General features: G+C 42.6%; 1 protein-coding gene across 1 annotated transcript in view; it reads left to right on the forward strand.

Moving 5' to 3' along the window:
• Window positions 1-20,464, forward strand: part of LOC137616433 (uncharacterized) — a 174,386-nt gene that overhangs the window by 136,364 nt on the left and 17,558 nt on the right. Inside the window, exon 3 of the mRNA XM_068346180.1 lies at window positions 8,417-9,309. Within this exon, the coding sequence (XP_068202281.1) occupies window positions 8,417-9,309 (893 nt within the window). The remainder of the gene's footprint in view (window positions 1-8,416; window positions 9,310-20,464) is intronic.

Below are 20,464 nucleotides of genomic sequence, written 5' to 3' on the forward strand. Positions count from 1 at the left end.
CAAGCAGTGAAAAGTTTCTACAAAGGTAGTAAAGCATGTGTTATAATTGGAAATGAAGCGAGTGATTGGTTTCCGGTGAGAGTGGGGCTGAGACAGGGATGTGTGATGTCGCCGTGGTTGTTTAGCTTGTATGTTGATGGAGTGGTGAGAGAGGTGAATGCTCGAGTGCTTGAATGAGGATTAAAACTGGTAGACGAGAATGACCATGAATGGGAGGTAAATCAGTTGTTGTTTGCGAATGATACTGTACTGGTTGCAGACACAGAAGAGAAGCTTGACTGACTAGTGACACAATTTGGAAGGGTGTGTGAGAGAAGGAAGTTGAGAGTTAATGTGGGTAAGAGTAAGGTTATGAGATGTACGAGAAGGGAAGGTGGTGCATGGTTGAATGTCATGTTGAATGTAGAGTTACTTGAAGAGGTGGATCAGTTTAAGTACTTGGGGTCTGTTGTTGCAGCAAATGGTGGAGTGGAAGCAGATGTACGTCAGAGAGTGAATGAAGGTTGCAAAGTGTTGGGGGCAGTTAAGGGAGTAGTAAAAAATGGAGGGTTGGGCATGAATGTAAAGAGAGTTCTATATGAGAAAGTGATTGTACCAACTGTGATGTATGGATCGGAGTTGTGGGGAATGAAAGTGATGGAGAGACAGAAATTGAATGTGTTTGAGATGAAGTGTCTAAGGAGTATGGCTGGTGTATCTCGAGTAGATAGGGTTAGGAACGAAGTGGTGAGAGTGAGAACGGGTGTAAGAAATGAGTTAGCAGCTAGAGTGGATATTAATGTGTTGAGGTGGTTTGGCCATGTTGAGAGAATGGAAAATGTCTGTCTGCTAAAGAAGGTGATGAATGCAAGAGTTGATGGGAGAAGTACAAGAGGAAGGCCAAGGTTTGGGTGGATGGATGGAGTGAAGAAAGCTCTGGGTGATAGGAGGATAGATAGTGAGAGAGGCAAGAGAGCGTGCTAGAAATAGGAATGAATGGCGAGCGATTGTGACGCAGTTCCGGTAGGCCCTGCTGCTTCCTCCGGTGCCTTAGATGACCGCGGAGGTAGCAGCAGTAGGGGATTCAGCATTATGAAGCTTCATCTGTGGTAGATAACGGGGGAGGATGGGCTCTGGCACCCTAGCAGTACCAGCTGAACTCCGTTGAGTTCCTTGTCAGGCTGGGAGGAACGTAGATAGTAGAGGTTCCCTTTTTGTTTTGTTTCATGTTGATGTCGGCTACCCCCCAAAATTGGGGAAGTGCCTTGGTATATGTATGTATGTATCATTTCTTATAGACTTTAATTACAAAGGCTCTCTCACACTGTGGTGAGACAGATCTTAAGGTGTCGAAAGAGTAAAGTCTCGTGAAGTTAGAGCTGTGGGAGCTTCTGTAACTTTTAAACAAAACTGTTCTCTGCAAAGCATCGTGCATACAGCCTTATGAAGGGGTAATCCTGTATTCGCCTTGCATTACTTATACCGTATCCAGTCTTTGTGAGGACGGCTACGTTTTGGGATCTTTCGTAACGAGTGCAGTAGTAGGTGAAGCACTACATTTCCCTAAATTCCTAGTACCCCTGTTCTTCTCTTAGAACTTTTATATATGTTTTTATGATTGTTTGTGAATTGGTCGGCAATCTTCCGCAATCTTTGATTTAGTCAGGTGGTCATTTTGTTCCTAGAGAGCGCCCGTAACAAGGGTATTAGTTGAGGTCCTGTCATGTTATAGGTTATTGAACTGTTTGACAGCTCCTAAAGATCTTCAGCCCCCTGGGTGGACTGCTGGATCTCGTAAGGATAGCAGACAGAATGAGACAGAGAACCATTGAAGTCAGCTTCCTTATCAGGTACGAACCTCTTAAGTGGTCATATTTAACTCTTGAGTGAATTTCCATGAATTTCCAATCAGGTTGCTGTCTCTGACCCGCCACCAAGGGTGTCAATCAGCCATTCTTATATAACCAGCGGGTAAGTTTTATGTTTAAAAATGATATTTTCATAATAAAGTTAATTTTTTAACATACTTACCCGCTGGTTATATAAGTTATAATCCCACCCTCCTCCCCTCTAGAGACCAAGAGGCATGGAAGGTCTGAAGTGGTTGGAATAGTTTGGCCTGTCTACCGTAGGGCGCTAGTGTACACCTGGCATATCTGCGATTGCCACGAGATTTTGAATTTCTGCGGAGCGTCCAAGGGACTATAGCCATTCTTATATAACCAGCAGGTAAGTATGTTCCAAAATTTTTTTTTTTTATGAAAATATCATATTTGGAATAATTTGTATTTTTCCTAACTACAAACCTGAAGCTCTTTACACATACTGGTCCCGCCCTCACCTTCCCCCCAGAATTCCTGCCGTAATTACAAAGTGTCAGTTGTTTTCTAGTCTTGGTGTAAGGACACCGGTGGGTTACCCCCACTAGCCCCCTCCGCTAACTAGCGAATGGTAGTTATAGCTCGCCAAAGCTTTAATGGCTGGCTTTTAGCTAATGCCAAAATAATACTCCTACATAAGCAGTTTCAGGTTTTTATAGTTAGGAAAAATGCAAATTATTCCAAATTTGTTATGGTTACTTTAAGCTAAAAAAGAATTCTTGTTTTCTTTCCTTGTAATAGGCTAACCTTCTCGTAAAGTATTGAGACTATCTGGCAGGTAATGGCAATAACCTTGACAGGGGCATGTCATAAATCCTTTGTCTTTTCAGTCCTCTCATCCTTGCATTGTGTAGTCGGTGTTTTCCCAATTCTAGATTGGTATTTTATGTGATTTAGGTTATAAATGATAATAGGGGATGTCTCCTGAATTTTTTATTACAGTAATCCCTCACCATATTGCGGTTCACATCACTCCCTCATTACATCGCAGATTTATGAATATATATTTATATCTTAGGCTCCTTTATATTATAGGTTTTTGAGAGTAGATAAGTGAGGAGAGTATCCTAACTTGCCCTGATGATTTCGTACAAGAGATGCTATTAGCTGGTAGAGGAGACATGACCAATCAGAGCATTCTGATCAGTATCCTCAGTGCTGATTGGATGTAGGACCACAGGATCACTCTCAAGTAGCCCACGTTGTATGACTTGCTTCTACAAATAGTACTTTATGTGACATTGCCCTGCACCTTTATCTGTGTTGTGAGGTCCGTTTTTTCATATTTTAATAAAATTGTGAATTGTTTTCAACCCCTTCGATGCCAAGTAAACGTTCTGCACCTTATAAGGTTTCTAGTTGGGAACTCAAGTGTCAAGAGTGAGATGCTTACTATAGTGAAGACATGCATAAGGAAGGGAGAAGCTATGTGACGTAGGCCCCCATTACAGCATCAACAAATCTACCTTTCAGGAAAAAGGACTGAAGGAATATACTGTAAGGATGACAGCAATTGTCCCTTTTAACAAGACAGCGAAAAGGATAGTAACTTCCTACAATGATGCCATTGTAAGAGTAAAGTTTATATATCTTTAGCAGTGAGTGTTCTAATTTAATTTTTTTTATTTACAGTACATATATGTAAGGATGTGTCTACAGTAAAAGTTTGAGTGTATACTGTAATGGGTTTATGAGTGTTGGGATGGTTTACAAAAGTTTAAATTTATAAAGATGAAAAGATATGAGAAATTATAAAATTAAGGGAAAAATATACTGTAGATTTCGGTACAGTAGCTTCTTCACATTTTTTCAGTTTTTGCTGGACATTATTGCAAAACAGTCATGATTCTCATGCGCTTTGTGTCCTCGTATATCTTCGGGAGGAATAGCTCCTCTCAGTCTCGGGTGTTAAAGGCTATCGCTTAGCCTCGAGTCTTGCCTTTAAGCTGAAAGGAGTTAATATTTCCTCTACGTTGGGGTTCTTTCCCCTTAGTCGGAAGTTAGACCACTCCCTTGGAATATGGTTCGCGTACTTCTTTTCCTGAAGGGTGCTCTTTATGAACCATTATCTGATGAGTGCTCCTACTTGCTTTGGCTTTGGCCAAGAGAGCCAGTGAACTTCACAGTCTTTTCTACGAAGTCTCCCATTTAACGGCTTGGGGGGAAGTAATGCTCGGCTTTGTCCCTGATTTTATTGCCTACGACATCTCCCATTCAAGGGGATGGGGGGGAGGTAATGCTTGGCTTTGTCCTTGATTTTATTGCCAAGACTCAAAATCCTGGAGTTGCAGATCCTAGATTCAGGCCCTTCCGGATTGGGAATCTTCGTAATCTAACCGATGATCTAGATCAACTCTTTCTTTGCCCTGTGTTGAGTTTGAGGTACTATCCCAAGAAAACAGTAGCAGTTCACCTCCGAGTGTCAGCACAGGGAAGGTCAAGAGGACGATCACCAAGAACACCATCTCTGCTTGGATTTGCTAGGTCATAGACTTAGCACTGAATCCCGATCCTCCTCCAACTAGACGGCCCAGAGCTCATGACATCAGGGGCATAAGCGTGTCCCTAGCATTCAAGAGAAACTACTCTGTACTGCAGGCCTTACAAGTGTGCGTGTCAAAGCATCAAACTACTCTCACTGCCCAATACCTGCAAAACATGACCCACATGATCATGGAGAAATTCTCCATTGGTCTTGTGGTGGCTGCACAACAAATGGTTTAAATACCTCAGGCTCCTTGATGTACAAGTAGGAGATGGTTGATGGCAGAGTTTACTTTGGATTAGTCTGGCATGAATGTTAAGAATGACTGGCTTTTTTTTCTTTCATCTTCTCTCTGCGGGAGCAGCTTCTACTATCCTCTGCAAGCTGGTCTCATGTGTCTGCAGGTAAAACCGTTTCCCTTTTGTAACCTAGCATATAAATAATACTGGTTGCGTCCCCATACCCCTGACAAGGTGGGTTTGGGAATGTCTATGGTTGATTCAAAGATTCCTACATTTCTAAGAATTCTTACATAGACTAGTCACATAACTAGTATCACACAATCACACACATTGCTTAGGCCACTAACCGTGCAATTGAATTTAGCAAGGTGTCAGGGTTTTTCTTTGTTACATGTGGAGCGTGTACGGGAAAACCTTGGGTCAAAAACCAGCCAGTTGGTTCATACTTCCACCCTCCTAAGGGGTGAGTCATTCCTAATAAAGACCAAAAGGATTTGTATTTAGTGTTAGAACAAATGACAAATTTGAAAGTTAATTTGTATTTCCTAACAATACAAACCTTGAGCTCTTTATACAAATGTGGCCTCCCATCACATGTCCCCCTGTAAGTCTTGCTTGCAATCAAAAGTGACGAGACAACACTGGTGTGTGTGAGAAGGGTAGTCGGCTAACCCCCCCCCCCCCCCCCCCACTAACTAGCGGTGGGGTAGTTACACTTAGCTAAAAGTCTTATGGCTAGTCTTCCAGCTTTACATTAAAAACTGTATATCCCTAATAAAGAGCTCAAGGTTTGTATTGTTGGGGAAAAATACAAATTATTTTCAAATTTGCCTTTTTGTATCCATATCCAGGGTTTTACAAGATGCTATTCCTAATCCCCAAAGTATCGGGAGGTTGAACACCAGTTCTAGATATTCCATTTATAAATAGGTTTGCAGTTCTCATCAAGTTTTCAATGGAAATTATCATAGACACTCTTGGGGCTAGTAAGAAAAAACATAAGATGTTTTTAATAGAATAGACAATAGTTTTGGACTTTCACATTGAAAAATCCCCTTAGATTTGTGAATGGTTTAAAGGTTTAAATATTCAAGTTCCTACTCAAAATAGCTGAGGTGTCTGGGAATCGGGGTTCTTTTGTAACTGGACGAGTGACTATTTTTTAATGCTTTGTTGGAAATGATTCAGGTTCAACGAGTGTGGTTACTCAGGTTGCTGGAAAGTATGGGAGTCCTGGTCAATTTAGAGAAGTCTCTTGATTCCAACTTGGAGGGCTCTATATTTTGGAATAATACTGGCAACAGTTCTTTTTTTAGTTTTGTCATTGAGAAAGAAGGTTAAGTCTTAAGTTCTTTTGATGGAAAAGTTCAAGTGGAGGAAATTCCTGTTAATTCAGATGTGAATGAAATTATAGGAATATTGATTTCTTTAAAGAAGTTTATTCCGATAAGTCACTTGAAAATGAAAGATTTCAAATTTTATATCATTCTGATTTGAATGAGTTTATTTGATTTAGACACATTATGTATTCCAGTGATGCAGAACCAACTTTAGCTGGTGAAATGATTCGATGATCCTCATCATTTTAATCAGTGATTATTCCAGACATCTCTCTTTTCATGAATGTTTCCCAGGAAGGAAGTGGTGCAACTAGGGATTATCTCCATATGTCAGGGATGTGGTTGAAGAAAGAATCAGATCTTCTATCAGTTTCTTGAAATGCTGAGGTGTATGTCCTTCAGGCTCAGGAGTACTGTTAATGGGAAAGTGCATGGCACTGATTTCAAATAACACAACAGATTTGGAATTAGTAGGGAAAACTAAACATGGACATATATGTGACATTGCTCAGCAAGATGTAGGTGTTTTGCTCACCAGTTCTGGATCCATAATCTTGGAATGTAAATTCCCTGTCACTATTGATTAAATCTGGATTTATGTGTTTATTCTCCATTCTCCTTGATTTGAGCTGTGAAAAGTTAAGAGAGTCTTACATCACCAATCTTCCCAGGCAACCAATTTCAAGGCCAGTGTACCCAAACTTATACTCGACATTTGACCACATGAAGACTGCCCACCATATTCCCCAAGACAAAGAGGTTTTGAAATTCCTCTAGATTATTTATCTTGGGTTCCAAAGGGCAGTCAACCAATAATTTGTATCCAAGACATTGATTGCTGCAAATTAAGGATTGTTTCAATAGTTTGTATAATGTTTTTGCCATTTTTTTTTTTATGAAAGGAAATGGTTGACTTTGGCTATTTAGAGTTTTAGATCCATGCTGAATACCCTACTCAAGCATTTAGGTCTTTTAGAATTGAGAAACCTCTGGTTATCAGAATGATTTAATGAAATCAAGATATAGTATTACGATATTTAAAGGGTTCTTATTTTGAACTTTAGAAAATTCTTTCTGTTAAAGATCTCGCAGCTAAGACTTTTTTCATATTAGCTTTAGTGTCCACTAAACTCATTAGTAAACTACAAGCTCTTTCATTTAATGTAGTTTTAGTAGAAAAAATTATTTTATCTCTCGCTTACATTCAGAGCAAAGAATGATTTCAAGACAAAAGTTTTACTCCAATTTTTCGTATTCCCTCTGGAAAAGAAAGTGTGTGATATGTCAGAGAATATATTTATTTGCCCTGTGACTGTTTCAAAGTATTTTTTGTCCAAGACATTAGGGAAAAGATTCCTAATTTATTTTGAGGAGTTAGAATTTTGAGTTTTCCCTTTTTCAAAAAGGTCTTGTCCTTTCATGTTAATAGTTTAGTCACAGAGCCTCATCAGGAATTGGATCCTATTGAGATTTGCAGATAGTACAGTTTATTGAATAGCCGTGTTCCAACAATACTAGTCTACCAAGAATGCGCATACGAAGGGACGTCTTTGCTCGCAGACCAATACAATGCTCACATACCAATTTGAAATATTATGCTCTTACACCGATTAGCTCGTGTTCCAAATTACTCGTAAACCGAGTTACACTACTACTGTGTACGGGAACAATTTAAAGGCTCAAGGTATGACATGCTTTGTTTGGTGACTGTTTGTCATTTTGGTATTAGACTAAAAGGTGAGTCAAGTGCTAAATAAGTTTATGTTTATAAGAATTTTCTATTTCCTATCTTTTTCCTTCTTGGAATCATCTCCATCAGTGTGGGAGTCAGGACTATGAATATCAGGAGAGTTTTATTTAGATAAAGAATTTCAGTAATAAAATGTTGTATTTCTATAACCAACTGATGTTCAAATATATATATGCCCCCCTCCTCCCCACTGACTATTGATTGCAAAAAGGTAATGATTTAGTTTTGATTCTGAGACTGAAAAGGCAAAGGATCTATGGCGTACCCATTCCGAGGTTATTCCCGTTAACAGCCAAATTATCTTGATGCTTTACTAAAGGGGTAATCCTATTACAAGGAAAGAAAACAGGAAAAGTTTGAGTTATAGGGTAAATATATGTATTAAAACAAGCTTCAAGAGACAAGCACAATGGACATGAGGTACAGTATGTACAGTAATGAAATACAATTTTGTTTATTGTGTTTATTTTTTATTTGATATCCAATCATCCTTGTGTTATGTGGATTCAAGTTTGCTCAAACCATGAACTCGGGACCTTTGGGAGTCCTTCTTAGGGGTTGGAGTAATGTCTTGTAAAATCTTGGTTATATATACTTGTTATGCCTTATTAGTGGTTCAACACTCAATTTTTAAACCCAATTGAGATGTAAGGATTAATTAAAAGTAAGAAGCTTTTAGCTTTTAAAAATAAAAACTGAGCATTTTTTTTATTTCTAAGTGATTTTCTTTATCGTTTCAGAGGAAATACAACAAATTTTGATCATTTGTCATTATTTGAGGAGGAGGAGGATGAGGGTTTTCCATTCCTTGGCTTTGGTGAATATGGTGAGCCAACAATCCAATTCCCAACATTGACAAGGTCTTTGAGCAAGGGATCTCGAAATTCATCAAAGAGAAACTTAAATCTTATTCCAAAAGTAACAGTAAATGAAGGACCCCCTAAGGAAAGAAGTGTTATGCATTGTAAAAACTCCTTCGAGAAGTGTAAACCTGTTGGCTTGCCAATTACGACACCACATTCACAGAAAGACTCTCTTCCAGTATGTACAGATAGTATATCAACTGTTTTGAGAGGAAGTTCATTCATAACAAGCACCCTGGAGGTAGGGAATGAATCAGATATGACTGACCAGTTGCAGATTAAGAATGAAATTAATGACAGTGACTTTGATGACCATGACATCATCATAGAAAATGAAGACTTTGATTATGCTTACAGTGTAAATGAAAGAATTTTAAGTCCCTCTTCTCGTGAACTGCATGGTAATATCAGCACAAGCCAAATTTGTAATTCAGGAGATATAGTTAATGAGAATTGTGGTTTGTTTTCTGAAAACAGGGAAAGTGTTGTGTTTCGAGAACATTCAGGTCAGGCCAATGGCTTGAGCAGGTCAAACAATCTAGCAGAGCTAACTACTGTGTTGCTTGAACTGAATAATAGAAATAAAGAATTTGACAAAAAACTAGCAAAGTTAAAGCAAGCTTATGAGGCTAAAGTTTCCAAGATTCTACAAGAAAAGACAGCTAATGAGAAGAAAATTCAAGACACCCTAAAGAAGATTCAGAGTTGGCAAAACAAACTTGTCAAAACATGCGTCAATACATCCACTCCTAAGGCAGAGATCTTGTCAGGTAATTATCTTTTATGAATTTGCCAGTGTTTTACAATCTTGCATTTCTGTTTAAGATTTTTAGAAACTTCTAATTTTTACCTTGAAGTAAATTATGAAAACACATTAAATAGTGTGAGAAGTGTCATTTTTAGACAAGATTAGAAGACAAAACACATGCACCCACTTGGCACAGTACTGTATTTTGATATTTTTAAACATAAAACTTACCCGCTGGTTATATAAGAATGGCTAAATTCCCTGACGCTCCAGCAGAACTATTCAAAACTCGCGGCTATCGCAGATATGCCAGGTGTACACTAGCACCCTGGTGGACTACAGGTAGAACTAATCCAACCTATTCAGATTTTCTCTGCCGGCCATACTGGCCAGAACATTGAAAATTCACTCGCTATTTACATTCAATTGGATGGTTTATTTGGTGATGTACTCTGTCTTTTTGTTTTTGGCTTTCGCTTTAGTAATTTCCTTTTCAATTTTTCTTGAAATCTTTATTATTTTGGGGTTATTTAGTTACTGTATTTTGACCTTTGTTATTGTTTAATTTTCTCTCGTCACTTTTCAGTATGGGCGACCCCTCCCCTGTATATAGGAAGTGTAGTAAGGGTTGTCAGACTCGCCTTCCTAAAGGTTCTGTTGATCCGCACACAATTTGTTTTAAATGTAGGGGAAAAGCGTGTGCTTTTGGGGATCGGTGTGAAGAATGTTCTTTGTAAACTGAAAGTCAGTGGGTAGCTTATGAGCGTTATACTCAGAAATTAGAGAGAGATAGGATTAGACGTAGTTCTTCCCGTTCTGTGGATTTATCTGTGTCTGATGTCATTAATCCTATTCCTTCCCCCGTAGTGGTAGATCAAGAGCCTAAAAAACCTATGATGAGGGAGATGTCCGCAATTCAAGCTCTCGGTGTGAGAGTTGAATCTTTAGCGGCGGACAAGAAACAAATTATGTCAGAAATTAATTTACTTGAAGGTGGTCGTACTAGTGATCAGTCAAGTGTTAAAAGTTTGACAAATGTGTTAAGTGTTGTGGAGGGCGTGCCTGCGCGATCCTGTCGTTCGCCTAGCCTAAGACCTCTGCCAAGCTCCCGGAAGGGGAGAAGTTATGTCGAACGGCGAAAGGGAACGAAAGGCTTCATCAATCGCGTAAACGTTTCCTCAAGTGATCCTGCTGCCGTAGCTCAGGTCGTTCACCCTCACCATAGAAAAAGTGAGGTTAGTGCTTTGTCCCCTTCTTCAGATGAAGGGTCACGTGACGATATGTGGCGTAAATCCTCTAGACCAATTAAGAGGAAAGTTCAGTCAGTGGAACAGCGGCACATTTCCTCTCCGCAACAGCCAGGCTGTAGTCATTGGGAGTCGCCTGAACGTTTTCGGTCCCTTGACGAATGTTCGCCTGAGAAGCGCTCGAATGTGGGTTCCGATGGAGATAAAGTAATTGATTAGGATGCGGAGTTAATACCTGGTTCGGGTGTGACGGTTCATGCTCCGCCTCTCCCTTCGGACTGGTACTCTTCTCCTGAGAGGGGTGAACGATTGGAGAGCGATGAAGAAGGCGTATTCGCTGTAGAAAAGGCTGTGCGATTATCGCCTCAAGGTGATCCAAAGTGGTCTATGTTATTGGACATGAAACAGCAGCTCTCGTCGATGATGCAGTCTTATCAACCGGCTGTTGGCAGTGCGGCTGGGCGTCAGTCTTCCGTGGTAGACCCGTTGTCGCACAGGCGGCCTGTTGTCTCTGGGGCTGACGTGATATCGCACAGGCGGTCTCCCAGTTTCACTGCTCAGCAGCAGGTTGAAGTAGATTTGTTTCGGCAGAGCCCTGTTTCACAACATCTTTTAAAAGCGCATACAGCCGATCGTCAGTCCAAGCGTGATGACGCTCGCCAAATAGCGGAGGGAACCGCGAAGCGGCAGGATGGGAGCAGGCGCGAGGCGGAGCGTCAGCGGCAGCATCAAGCGTAACCTGAGCGGCAGCGTGACGAAGCTCAGAAGTTAAATGATGAAGTCGCGGAGCGTCAGCAGCAGTGCCAGGCAGGCGCCAAGCATCAGCGTGACGAGTCATGAATAGGTGGAGCGTGAATGTGGGCATCGCGTGAGCGCGGCGGGCCAGGACGCCGCGGAGCGTCAGCGCGAGCATCGCGTGAGCGCGGCGGGCCAGGACACCGCGGAGCGTCAGCGCGAGCATCGCGTGAGCGCGGCGGGCCAGGACACCGCGGAGCGTCAGCGCGAGCATCGCGTGAGCGCGGCGTGCCAGGACGCCGCGGAGCGTTAGCGCCAGCTAGATTCTTCCCATAGTAAAACCAATCATGACAGCAAACGCAAGGCGAGTGGCTGTCGATTGGATGTGGATATGGAACAACGCAAGCCCGCCCATGTCGCCACTGATGCGCCTGCACAGGAAGGTCAACGTTTTGATCAAAGCACAGCTCCAATCACTGATTTGTTGGAGGAAGATCCGGATGAGGTTCTCTCTCTGGAGGAACAATTGGATGATGTCTCGGAGGGAGAAGAGGAGAGACCACCTCAACATTCGGTGGACTTCAAAAAGCTAATGCTAGTCTTCACGGAATTATTTCCAGACAATTTTGTACCAGTTGCTCCGTGATCTCCCCCTTCTGAATTTACCTTAGGTAAAGCAGCAAAGACATCCTTTTATACAAAAATGGTGCTTTCCCGCTCTTCTAAGAGAACATTGAAATTAATGGGAGCATGGATGGATTAAAAAAAAGCTCTGGACTAGACATGCTTCGCTTTTCCACCAGCCAAGTTAGTTTCTAAGTCGAACGTTTGGTATGAGACGGGGGAGGTCTTGGGTGTGGTGGTCAATGTCGGAGTTTGACCATCTCTTGAAAGGATTGTTCAGGGGTTTTGGAGGTATTTAATTTTCTTGACTGGTCACTGGGAACCTTAAGCAGAAAAGTAACCGAAATGAAGGACACGGACACGAGTAATCTTATCCAGCTTATGTCTTGTATGGACAAGGCAGTTAGGGATGGTTCTAATGAGCTGGCTGCTCTGTTTACTGCAGGAGTTATAAAGAAGAGAGCAACTTTGTGTTCCTTTCTCTCTGCGGGGGTCACTCCATGTCAGAGATCGGAGTTGCTTTTTGCGCCCATATCTTCGGCTCTTTTTCCACAGGACTTAGTGAAGAAAGTGGCTGCAAATTTGACTCTGAAAGCTACTCATGATTTGGTTACTAAAACACCCAGTAGAGTTTTGCCTACGTCCTTCTCTTCTCGTAGAACTAAGGAGGGGACATCATATTCTCATTCTGCTCAGCCCTTTCGAGGCAAACCTGCAGGGAGAAGTAATTTCAAATCGGAGGTAAGGAAGTCAAAGAAAAGAGGAGCCAAGCCCAGTCGAGGAAGGGTCTGACTGCTCTTCCCTTCAAGCAGCAGTGGGAGCCAGGCTAAACTACTTCTGGCAGGCCTGGGAGAAGAAGGGAGCGGACCCCTGGTCCGTACGTCTTCTAAAGGAAGGATACAAGATTCCGTTCTTATCAAAACCTCCTTTAGCCGCAGATCCTGTGGATCTTTCGCCCAAGTACAAGAGAGAACCAAAGAGGCAAGCCATGCAGCTTCAGGTGTCGCTTCTGCTGGAAAAGAGAGCGATAGAGAGGGTGCAGGACTTGGAGTCTCCAGGGTTTTTCAACCGCTTGTTCCTAGTTCCCAAGAGTTCAGGGGAATGGAGACCGGTTCTGGATGTAAGCGCCCTCAATTGCTACATCCAGAACTCAGAATTCACGATGGAGACTCAGAAGACTGTGCTGGCAGCAGTGAGGAAAGGCGACTGGATGGTATCATTGGACCTCCAGGACGCTTATTTCCATGTTCCGATACATCCAAGCTGCAGACGTTACCTGAGGTTCGTATATGGGAAGGACGTCTTCCAGTTTCGAGCCCTATGTTTCGGCCTCTGCACAGCTCCTCTGATTTTCACGAAACTAATGAATGTGGCGAGCATGCTGCACTCGAGAGGCATCAAAGCCTCCCTGTACTTGGACGATTGGCTGATAAGAGCTCCCTCGGTTGATCGCCGTTTGAAGGACCTTCAGTTGACTCTAGATTTGACAAAAGAATTAGTACTCCTTGTGAGCCCAAAGAAGTCACAGCTGACTCCATCCCAGAAGATCCTTTATTTGGGGATGGAGATTCGGAGTCAGGATTTTCAGGCTTTTCAGTCAGCACTTCTAAGGCTGGAGGCCTTTATGGAGAAGAAAGTCACTTCAGTAAGAGAATGGATGATTCTTCTGGGAACCCTCTCGTCTTTAGAGAAGTTTGTATCTCTAGGGAGACTGCACCTACGCCCCCTTCAATTTCACCTCAATGGTCATTGGAAGAGGGGAGACAGTCTCGACAGGGAGAGTATTCCCGTTACGAGTACGATCAGAGCACATCTTCGATGGTAGAACAACGCTCACAGACTCAACGAGGGCCTCTCGTTGGAGCAGAGGAACCCAGACCTTGTGTTATTTTCAGATGCCTCAAATTCGGGGTGGGGAGCAACATTGGGAAAAAGAGAAATCTCAGGGCATTGGACAAAGGAACAGGAGGCTCTTCATATCAATCAGAAGGAGCTCTTAGCGGTGCACTTAGCCCTCAAAGGATTCGAGGACCTGGTCCTAGACAAGGTGGTTCAAGTCAATGCGGACAGCACCACGACCCTAGCGTATATAGCAAAACAAGGGGGAACCCACTCGAAGTCTCTGTACGAGTTAGCGAGATCTCTGCTCCTTTGGGCAAAGGAAAGGAGGATTCTTTTATTGACACGGATCATTCAAGGAGTCAAGAATGTGAGTGCGGACAGGCTCTGCAGGAGGGACCAAGTTCTGTCTACAGAATGGACGCTACATCTGGACGTTTGCAAGAAGCTGTGGCGGTTATGGGGTCGTCCCCTCATAGATCTGTTTGCAACCTCCAAGACAAAGAGACTGGGAACGTATTGCTCTCCAGTTCCGGATCTCGAGGCAGCTCACATAGACGCGTTCCTGTTAGATTGGACACACATGGATGTATACGCGTTTTCACCCTTCAAGATCCTATACAAAGTGGTGCAAAAGTTTGTATCTCACAAGGGGACCAGGAGGACCCTAATTGCTCCTGTCTGGCCGTCAAGGGTCTGGTCCACGGAGGTACTGGAGTGGATAGTGGACATGCCGAGAAGCCTTCCGTTAAGAGCAGATCTTCTCAGACAGCCCCATTTGGCAAGAAATCACCAAAACCTCCGAGCTCTAAGTCTAACTGCCTTCAGACTATCGAAAAACTCGCAAGATCTAGAGGTTTTTCGAAGGAGGCAGCCAAGGCTATTGCAAGAGCAAGGAGAGCTTCTACCATCAGGGTGTATTAGTCCAAATGGGAGGTATTCAGAGAATGGTGTAGGGCCAACTCGGTTTCTTCGTCCAATACATCTGTAACACAGATTGCCAATTTCTTTTTAGAGCTTAGGAATAAGCGTAACTTCTCTGCCTCGACGATTAAAGGATACAGAAGTATGCTGGCAACTGTTTTCAGACATAGGAATCTGGATCTCTCCAACAATAAAGATTTACAAGCCCTACTTAGGTCTTTTGAAACATCTAAGAGATGTCATCAGGTATCACCTGCTTGGTATTTAGATGTGGTACTTAGATTCCTTATGAGTGACAGGTTCAAACCTCTGCCTTCGGCCACTTTTAAAGATATGACTTTTAAGACCCTTTTCTTAGTGAGCTTGGCGACGGCTAAAAGAGTCAGTGAGCTCCATGCTTTCAGCAAGAACATTGGATTCGGAAACGGGAAAGCGATATGTTCCTTGCAGCAGGGTTTTCTGGCCAAGAATGAACTCCCTTCTCGTCCATGGCCCAAGTCTTTTGAAATTACTAATCTCTATGACATAGAGAGCGATGAAATAGAAAAAGTACTCTGTCCTGTTAGAGCTTTAATGGTATATTTGGACAGAACTAAGAGCTTGAGAGGCAGCTCGGAGGCGCTCTGGTGTGCAGTCAAGAAGCCCTCGGAGTCCATGTCGAAGAATGCTCTATCCTTTTTTATAAGGCTTTTAATTAGAGAAGCTCATTCACAGTGTGATGAGGCAGATCTTAGACTGCTCAAGGTGAAGGCACACAAAGTAAGAGCAGTGGCTACTTCGGTAGCTTTTAAACAAAATCGTTCTCTGCAAAGCATAATAGATGCGACTTTTTGGAGAAGTAAGTCTGTATTCGGATCCCATTACTTAAAACATGTTCAGACTCTTTATGAGGACTGCTACACTTGGGTCCATTCATTGCTGCGAATGCAGTAGTAGGTGAAGGATCTACCACTACGTTCCCCTAATTCCTAGTACCCTTTTCTTTCTCTTGGAACTTTGTTGTTTTATGGTTGTATGTGGAGATTGGTCGACAGTCTTCTGCAATCTGTTGATTTGGTCAGGTGGTCATGTTCCTTGAGAGCGCCCGGAACAAGGGTATTAGTTGAGGTCCTGTCATGTTATAGGTTATGGCACCGTTTGACAGCTCCTAGAGATCATCAGCCCCCTGGGTGGACCGCTGGATCTTCTAAGGATAGCAGACAGAATGAGGCAGAGAACCATTGCAGTCTGCCTCCTTATCAGGTACGAACCTCTTATATTGGTTATGTGTAACTATTAAGTGAATTTCCAATCAAATTGCTGTCTCTGACCCGCCACCAAGGGTGTCAATCAGCCATTCTTATATAACCAGCGGGTAAGTTTTATGTTTAAAAATGATATTTTCATAATAAAATAAATTTTTGAACATACTTACCTGCTGGTTGTATAAGTTATAATCCCACCCTCCTCCCCTCTAGAGACCAAGGGGCAAGGAAAATCTGAATAGGTTGGATTAGTTCTACCTGTAGTCCACCAGGGCGCTAGTGTACACCTGGCATATCTGCGATAGCCGCGAGTTTTGAGTAGTTCTGCCGGAGCGTCAGGGACTTTAGCCATTCTTATACAACCAGCGGGAAAGTATGTTCAAAAATTTATTTTATTATGAAAATATCATTCTTTAGATATAAATTTTTTTATGGTTGTTCACTGTATGTTTGATATCATCAGAGGGATAATAATAGAAGGATAATTCTGTCATTTACAAATTATTGAACTATAATTTGTCCCATAACTGGAATACAAACATATGCTTGGTTCCGTTTCTGGAATACAAACCAACGCTATTTATATGGGTTTTACTCTCAGCAAAGCTGAAAGGACGAGCCATCAGAATTTAGCAAAGGTTAACTACCCATCCTGCTAGTAGGTGGGGTGGGTAGGGGTGTAGCTAGCTACACCCCTCACTCACACACCTGTGACCGAGCTTCATTTTGCTTTTGGCTCGGATGGTGAACAGTTGTTACCGCTCCTCCTCCTCTCCATGTTGGACTGCCATTAACCTTTTCATTACTGGGACGTCAAAAAATGTCATAACATGCCTAGTAAAAATTACTGGGATGTTTTTTGACATCATTTACAAATAATCACAGAAATATAAACCATATGGAAGTTTGTTCCGTAACTGGAATACAAACCACGCTATTTAATAGGGGTATTACTTTCGGCGTAGCCATTAATTTTTAACGAGGGTTTACTACCCACACCGCTAGTTAGCGGGGGTAGGGGAGGGTAGCTTGCTAAACCCCCCCCCCCCCCCCCTCTCACTCATCTGTGCTTGAACTCACTTTGCTCTCGACTCGGATGGTGGTCGGACGTGTCCGCACTCATCCTCACCGTCATATTGGCAGCCATTTATTTGCTTTTGTTCTTTCTCTTTCTAGTTTCTGTGTATGTGAAATTGGCCTCTGTGATCATGCGCACCTGCAATGGTTTTCCCGACCGCCCCTGTGGAATGTTCATGTCGGCGGTCGAGACTGATCCTCACACCCGTTGTCCTTCTTGTAGGGACCAACGGTGTGATAGTATCAACAAGTGTAGTGAGTGTAGGGGGTGGTCTGCCTCCCAGTGGGAGAGGTTTTCGCGAAGACGCAAGAAGTCCAAACGGGATATTTCTCCCTCGAAGGTTGCTTCGAAGGGATAAAAACCCAAGGCGTCTTCTCCCGTTGCCCAAACCTCCTCCGAAGCTCCCACTCGATCGGTCTCTTTCGAGAGACCGTTAAGTGGTAGCGTAGACCGATTTATTGTTAACCAACCTCGGGGTCTCGAGAGATGACGTTGCTTCCCCTAGCGAAGCAGCTCCACCTCTCCCCCTGGGGGAGGACATGACACTAACCTCTTTGTTTCAGCTTTGGTCCTCCTTAGGGCTTACGGGTTTGCCCTCCAAGGAGGTTTTGCTTAACTACATCCGATTGGGTACTGCTGTCAAGCAATCATCGTCCCCGTCAGAGGATGATCCTCTGTCTCTTGTCGACGTTGTGGTGTCAGAGGTGTCCAATGCGGTTTCACCCATCTCCTCTTCCACTCCAAACTCTATGGTAGCTGACGGCTTAGTTTTTCCCCTTCCTGATCAACCTACGAGGGGGAAACTAAGTCCATTGTCAGTTTGTTCATTCGTTCTGGTCGTAACACGGGTTCCATTGAACTATGAATTAGGTCATTTTTTTTCTTTTATTAGTGAACTGGTTAATTTAGTATTTCTGTTGCTTGGAAATACAAAATACGCACATCACTTGTACATATCAAATGAATGTCAGTGAAATTATATAGTTACAGTAGGTTACTTATATACTGTATAGCCTATGCCCCCGTATCCCTGCGTGTCGTAAGAGGCGACTAAAAGGGACGGGACGAGGGGGCTGGGAACCCCCTCTCCTGTATTATAATCCTGTGAGACATCAAAGAGGTGGAGCTGGGGGGAGAGTGACTGCTCCCCCCACTCTAGTTTAGGGGTGTTTGAATATGCGTGAATGTAGTACGATAGAGAGTAAAAGATGTGAGATTGGAAGTATGTTTAGGAATAGAAGGATGGATATGTTGGCTTTGTGAGAGACAAAGATAAAAGGGAAAGGTGAAGTGATGTTTGGTGAAATGTCTGTTAGAGTGTCTGGGATTGAAAGGGGAAGATTAAGAGAAGGTGTGGCTTTATTGCTGAGTGAATGGATTACAGGTAAAGTAGTGGAATGGGAGGAGATATCATCTAGGTTAATGTGGGTAAAGGTTAGGTTGGGTAAGGAATGTTGGGCTTTTGTCAGTGCGTATGGGCCAGGTTGTGAGAAAAGTGAAGAATAGCGGAATGAGTTCTGGAATGAATTAACTAGGTATGTAGAAGGACTGGGTAGAAGGAATTATGTAGTTGTCATGGATGACTTAAATGATAGAGTGGGCGCTGGAGAGGTAGAAGGTGTCATTGGGAAGTATGGCGTACCAGGTGAAAATGAGAGTGGTGAGAGACTGGTAGATATGTGTGTTGAGCAAGAGATGGTAATAAGTTTTAGCTTTTTCAAAAAGAAAGATAAAACAAGTATACATGGGTAAGAGTGGCAAATGGAAGAGTGGTAGAAAGGGCGTTAATGAATTATGTGTTGATAACTAAAAGAATGTTTGGAAGATTGAAAGACGTGCACATGTTTAGGGGTATGGCTAACGGTATGTCAGATCATTTTTTGGTGGAAGGAAAATTAGTTGTAGCAAAAGAGTGGGGGAATAGAGTAGGTGGACGTAAAAGGGAGCTAGTGAGGGTTGAAGAGCTAATAAAACCCCGGGGTAAAAAGTAAATATCAAGAAAGGTTGAAAATGGGATATGACGAAGTGAAAGTAAGAGAAACTGGTAATTTAAAGGAGGAGTGGAAGTTAGTAAAAGATATTTTGTTGGGATTGCAAGTGATGTGTGTGGCAAGAAGTTTGTTGGAGGCAGCATGAGGAAGGGCAGTGAATGGTGGAATGAAGGAGTGAAGGTAAAAGTGGAAGAGAAAAAGAGGGCTTTTGAAGAAAGGCTGCAGAGTAATAGTGTAGAGAAGTATGAAAGATATAGAGAGAAAAAGGTGGAAGTAAAGCGCAAGGTAAGTGAGGCAAAGAGGGCAGTGACCTGAGGTGGGGCCAGGGATTGGGTCATTCATGTGAAGAGAATAAGAAGAAGTTTTGAAAAGAAGTGAAGCGAGTAAGGAAGGCAGGTTCAAGAATTGAAGAGACAGTGAAAGATGGAAATGGAAGGTTGTTAAAAGGAGAGGAGGCAAGGAAAAGGTGGGCAGATTATTTTGAAAGTTTACTGAATGTTGAGGATAATAAGGAGGCAGATATAATTGCTGTTGCAGGTGTTGAGGTGCCGGTGATGGGAGATGAGAATGAGAAAAAGATTACAAGAGAGGAAGTGAGGAGAGCATTAGATGAAACGAGAGTAGGAAAAGCATCGGGTATGGATGGTGTGAGAGCTGAGATGTTGAAGGAAGGGGGTGTGACTGTACTTGAATGGTTGGTGGGATTGTTTAATGTGTTTTGTGTTGTCAATGGTTCCAGTAGATTGGGTTTGTGCGTGTATTGTACCCTTATATAAGGGTAAGGGAGATGTGCCTGAGTGTTGTAATTCAAGGCGTATTAGTTTGTTGAGTGTAGTTGGAAAAGTGTATAGTAGAGTACTGATTAATAGGATTAAGGATAAAACAGAGAATGCAATCTTAGAAGTTCAGGGTGGTTTTAGAAGAGGTAGGGGTTGTATGAATCAGATTTTTACAGTTAGGCAGATATACGAGAAATATTTAGCAAAAGGTAAGGAGGTGTATGTTGCGTTTATGGATCTGGAGAAAGCATATGATAGAGTTGATAGGGAAGCAATGTGGAATGTGATGAGGTTATATGGAGTTGATGGAAGGTTGTTGCAAGCAGTGAAAAGTTTCTACAAAGGTAGTAAAGCATGTGTTATAATAGGAAATGAAGTGAGTGATTGGTTTCCGGTGAGAGTGGGGCTGAGACAGGGATGTGTGATGTCGCCGAGGTTGTTTAACTTGTATGTTGATGGAGTGGTGAGAGAGGTAAATGCTCGAATGCTTGGACGAGGATTGAAACTGGTAGACGAGAATGACCATGAATGGGAGGTAAATCAGTTGTTGTTTGTGGATGATTCTGTACTGGTTGCAGACGAGGAAGAGAAGCTTGGCCAATTAGTGACAGAATTTGTGGGTGTGTGAGAGAAGGAAGTTGAGAGTTAATTTGGGTAAGAAGGTGGTGCGAGGTTGAATGTCATGTTGAATGGAGAGTTACTCGAGGAGGTGGATC

Source organism: Palaemon carinicauda, chromosome 22 (assembly GCF_036898095.1).
Source record: "Palaemon carinicauda isolate YSFRI2023 chromosome 22, ASM3689809v2, whole genome shotgun sequence".
NCBI classification, from domain to species: Eukaryota; Metazoa; Arthropoda; class Malacostraca; order Decapoda; family Palaemonidae; genus Palaemon; species Palaemon carinicauda.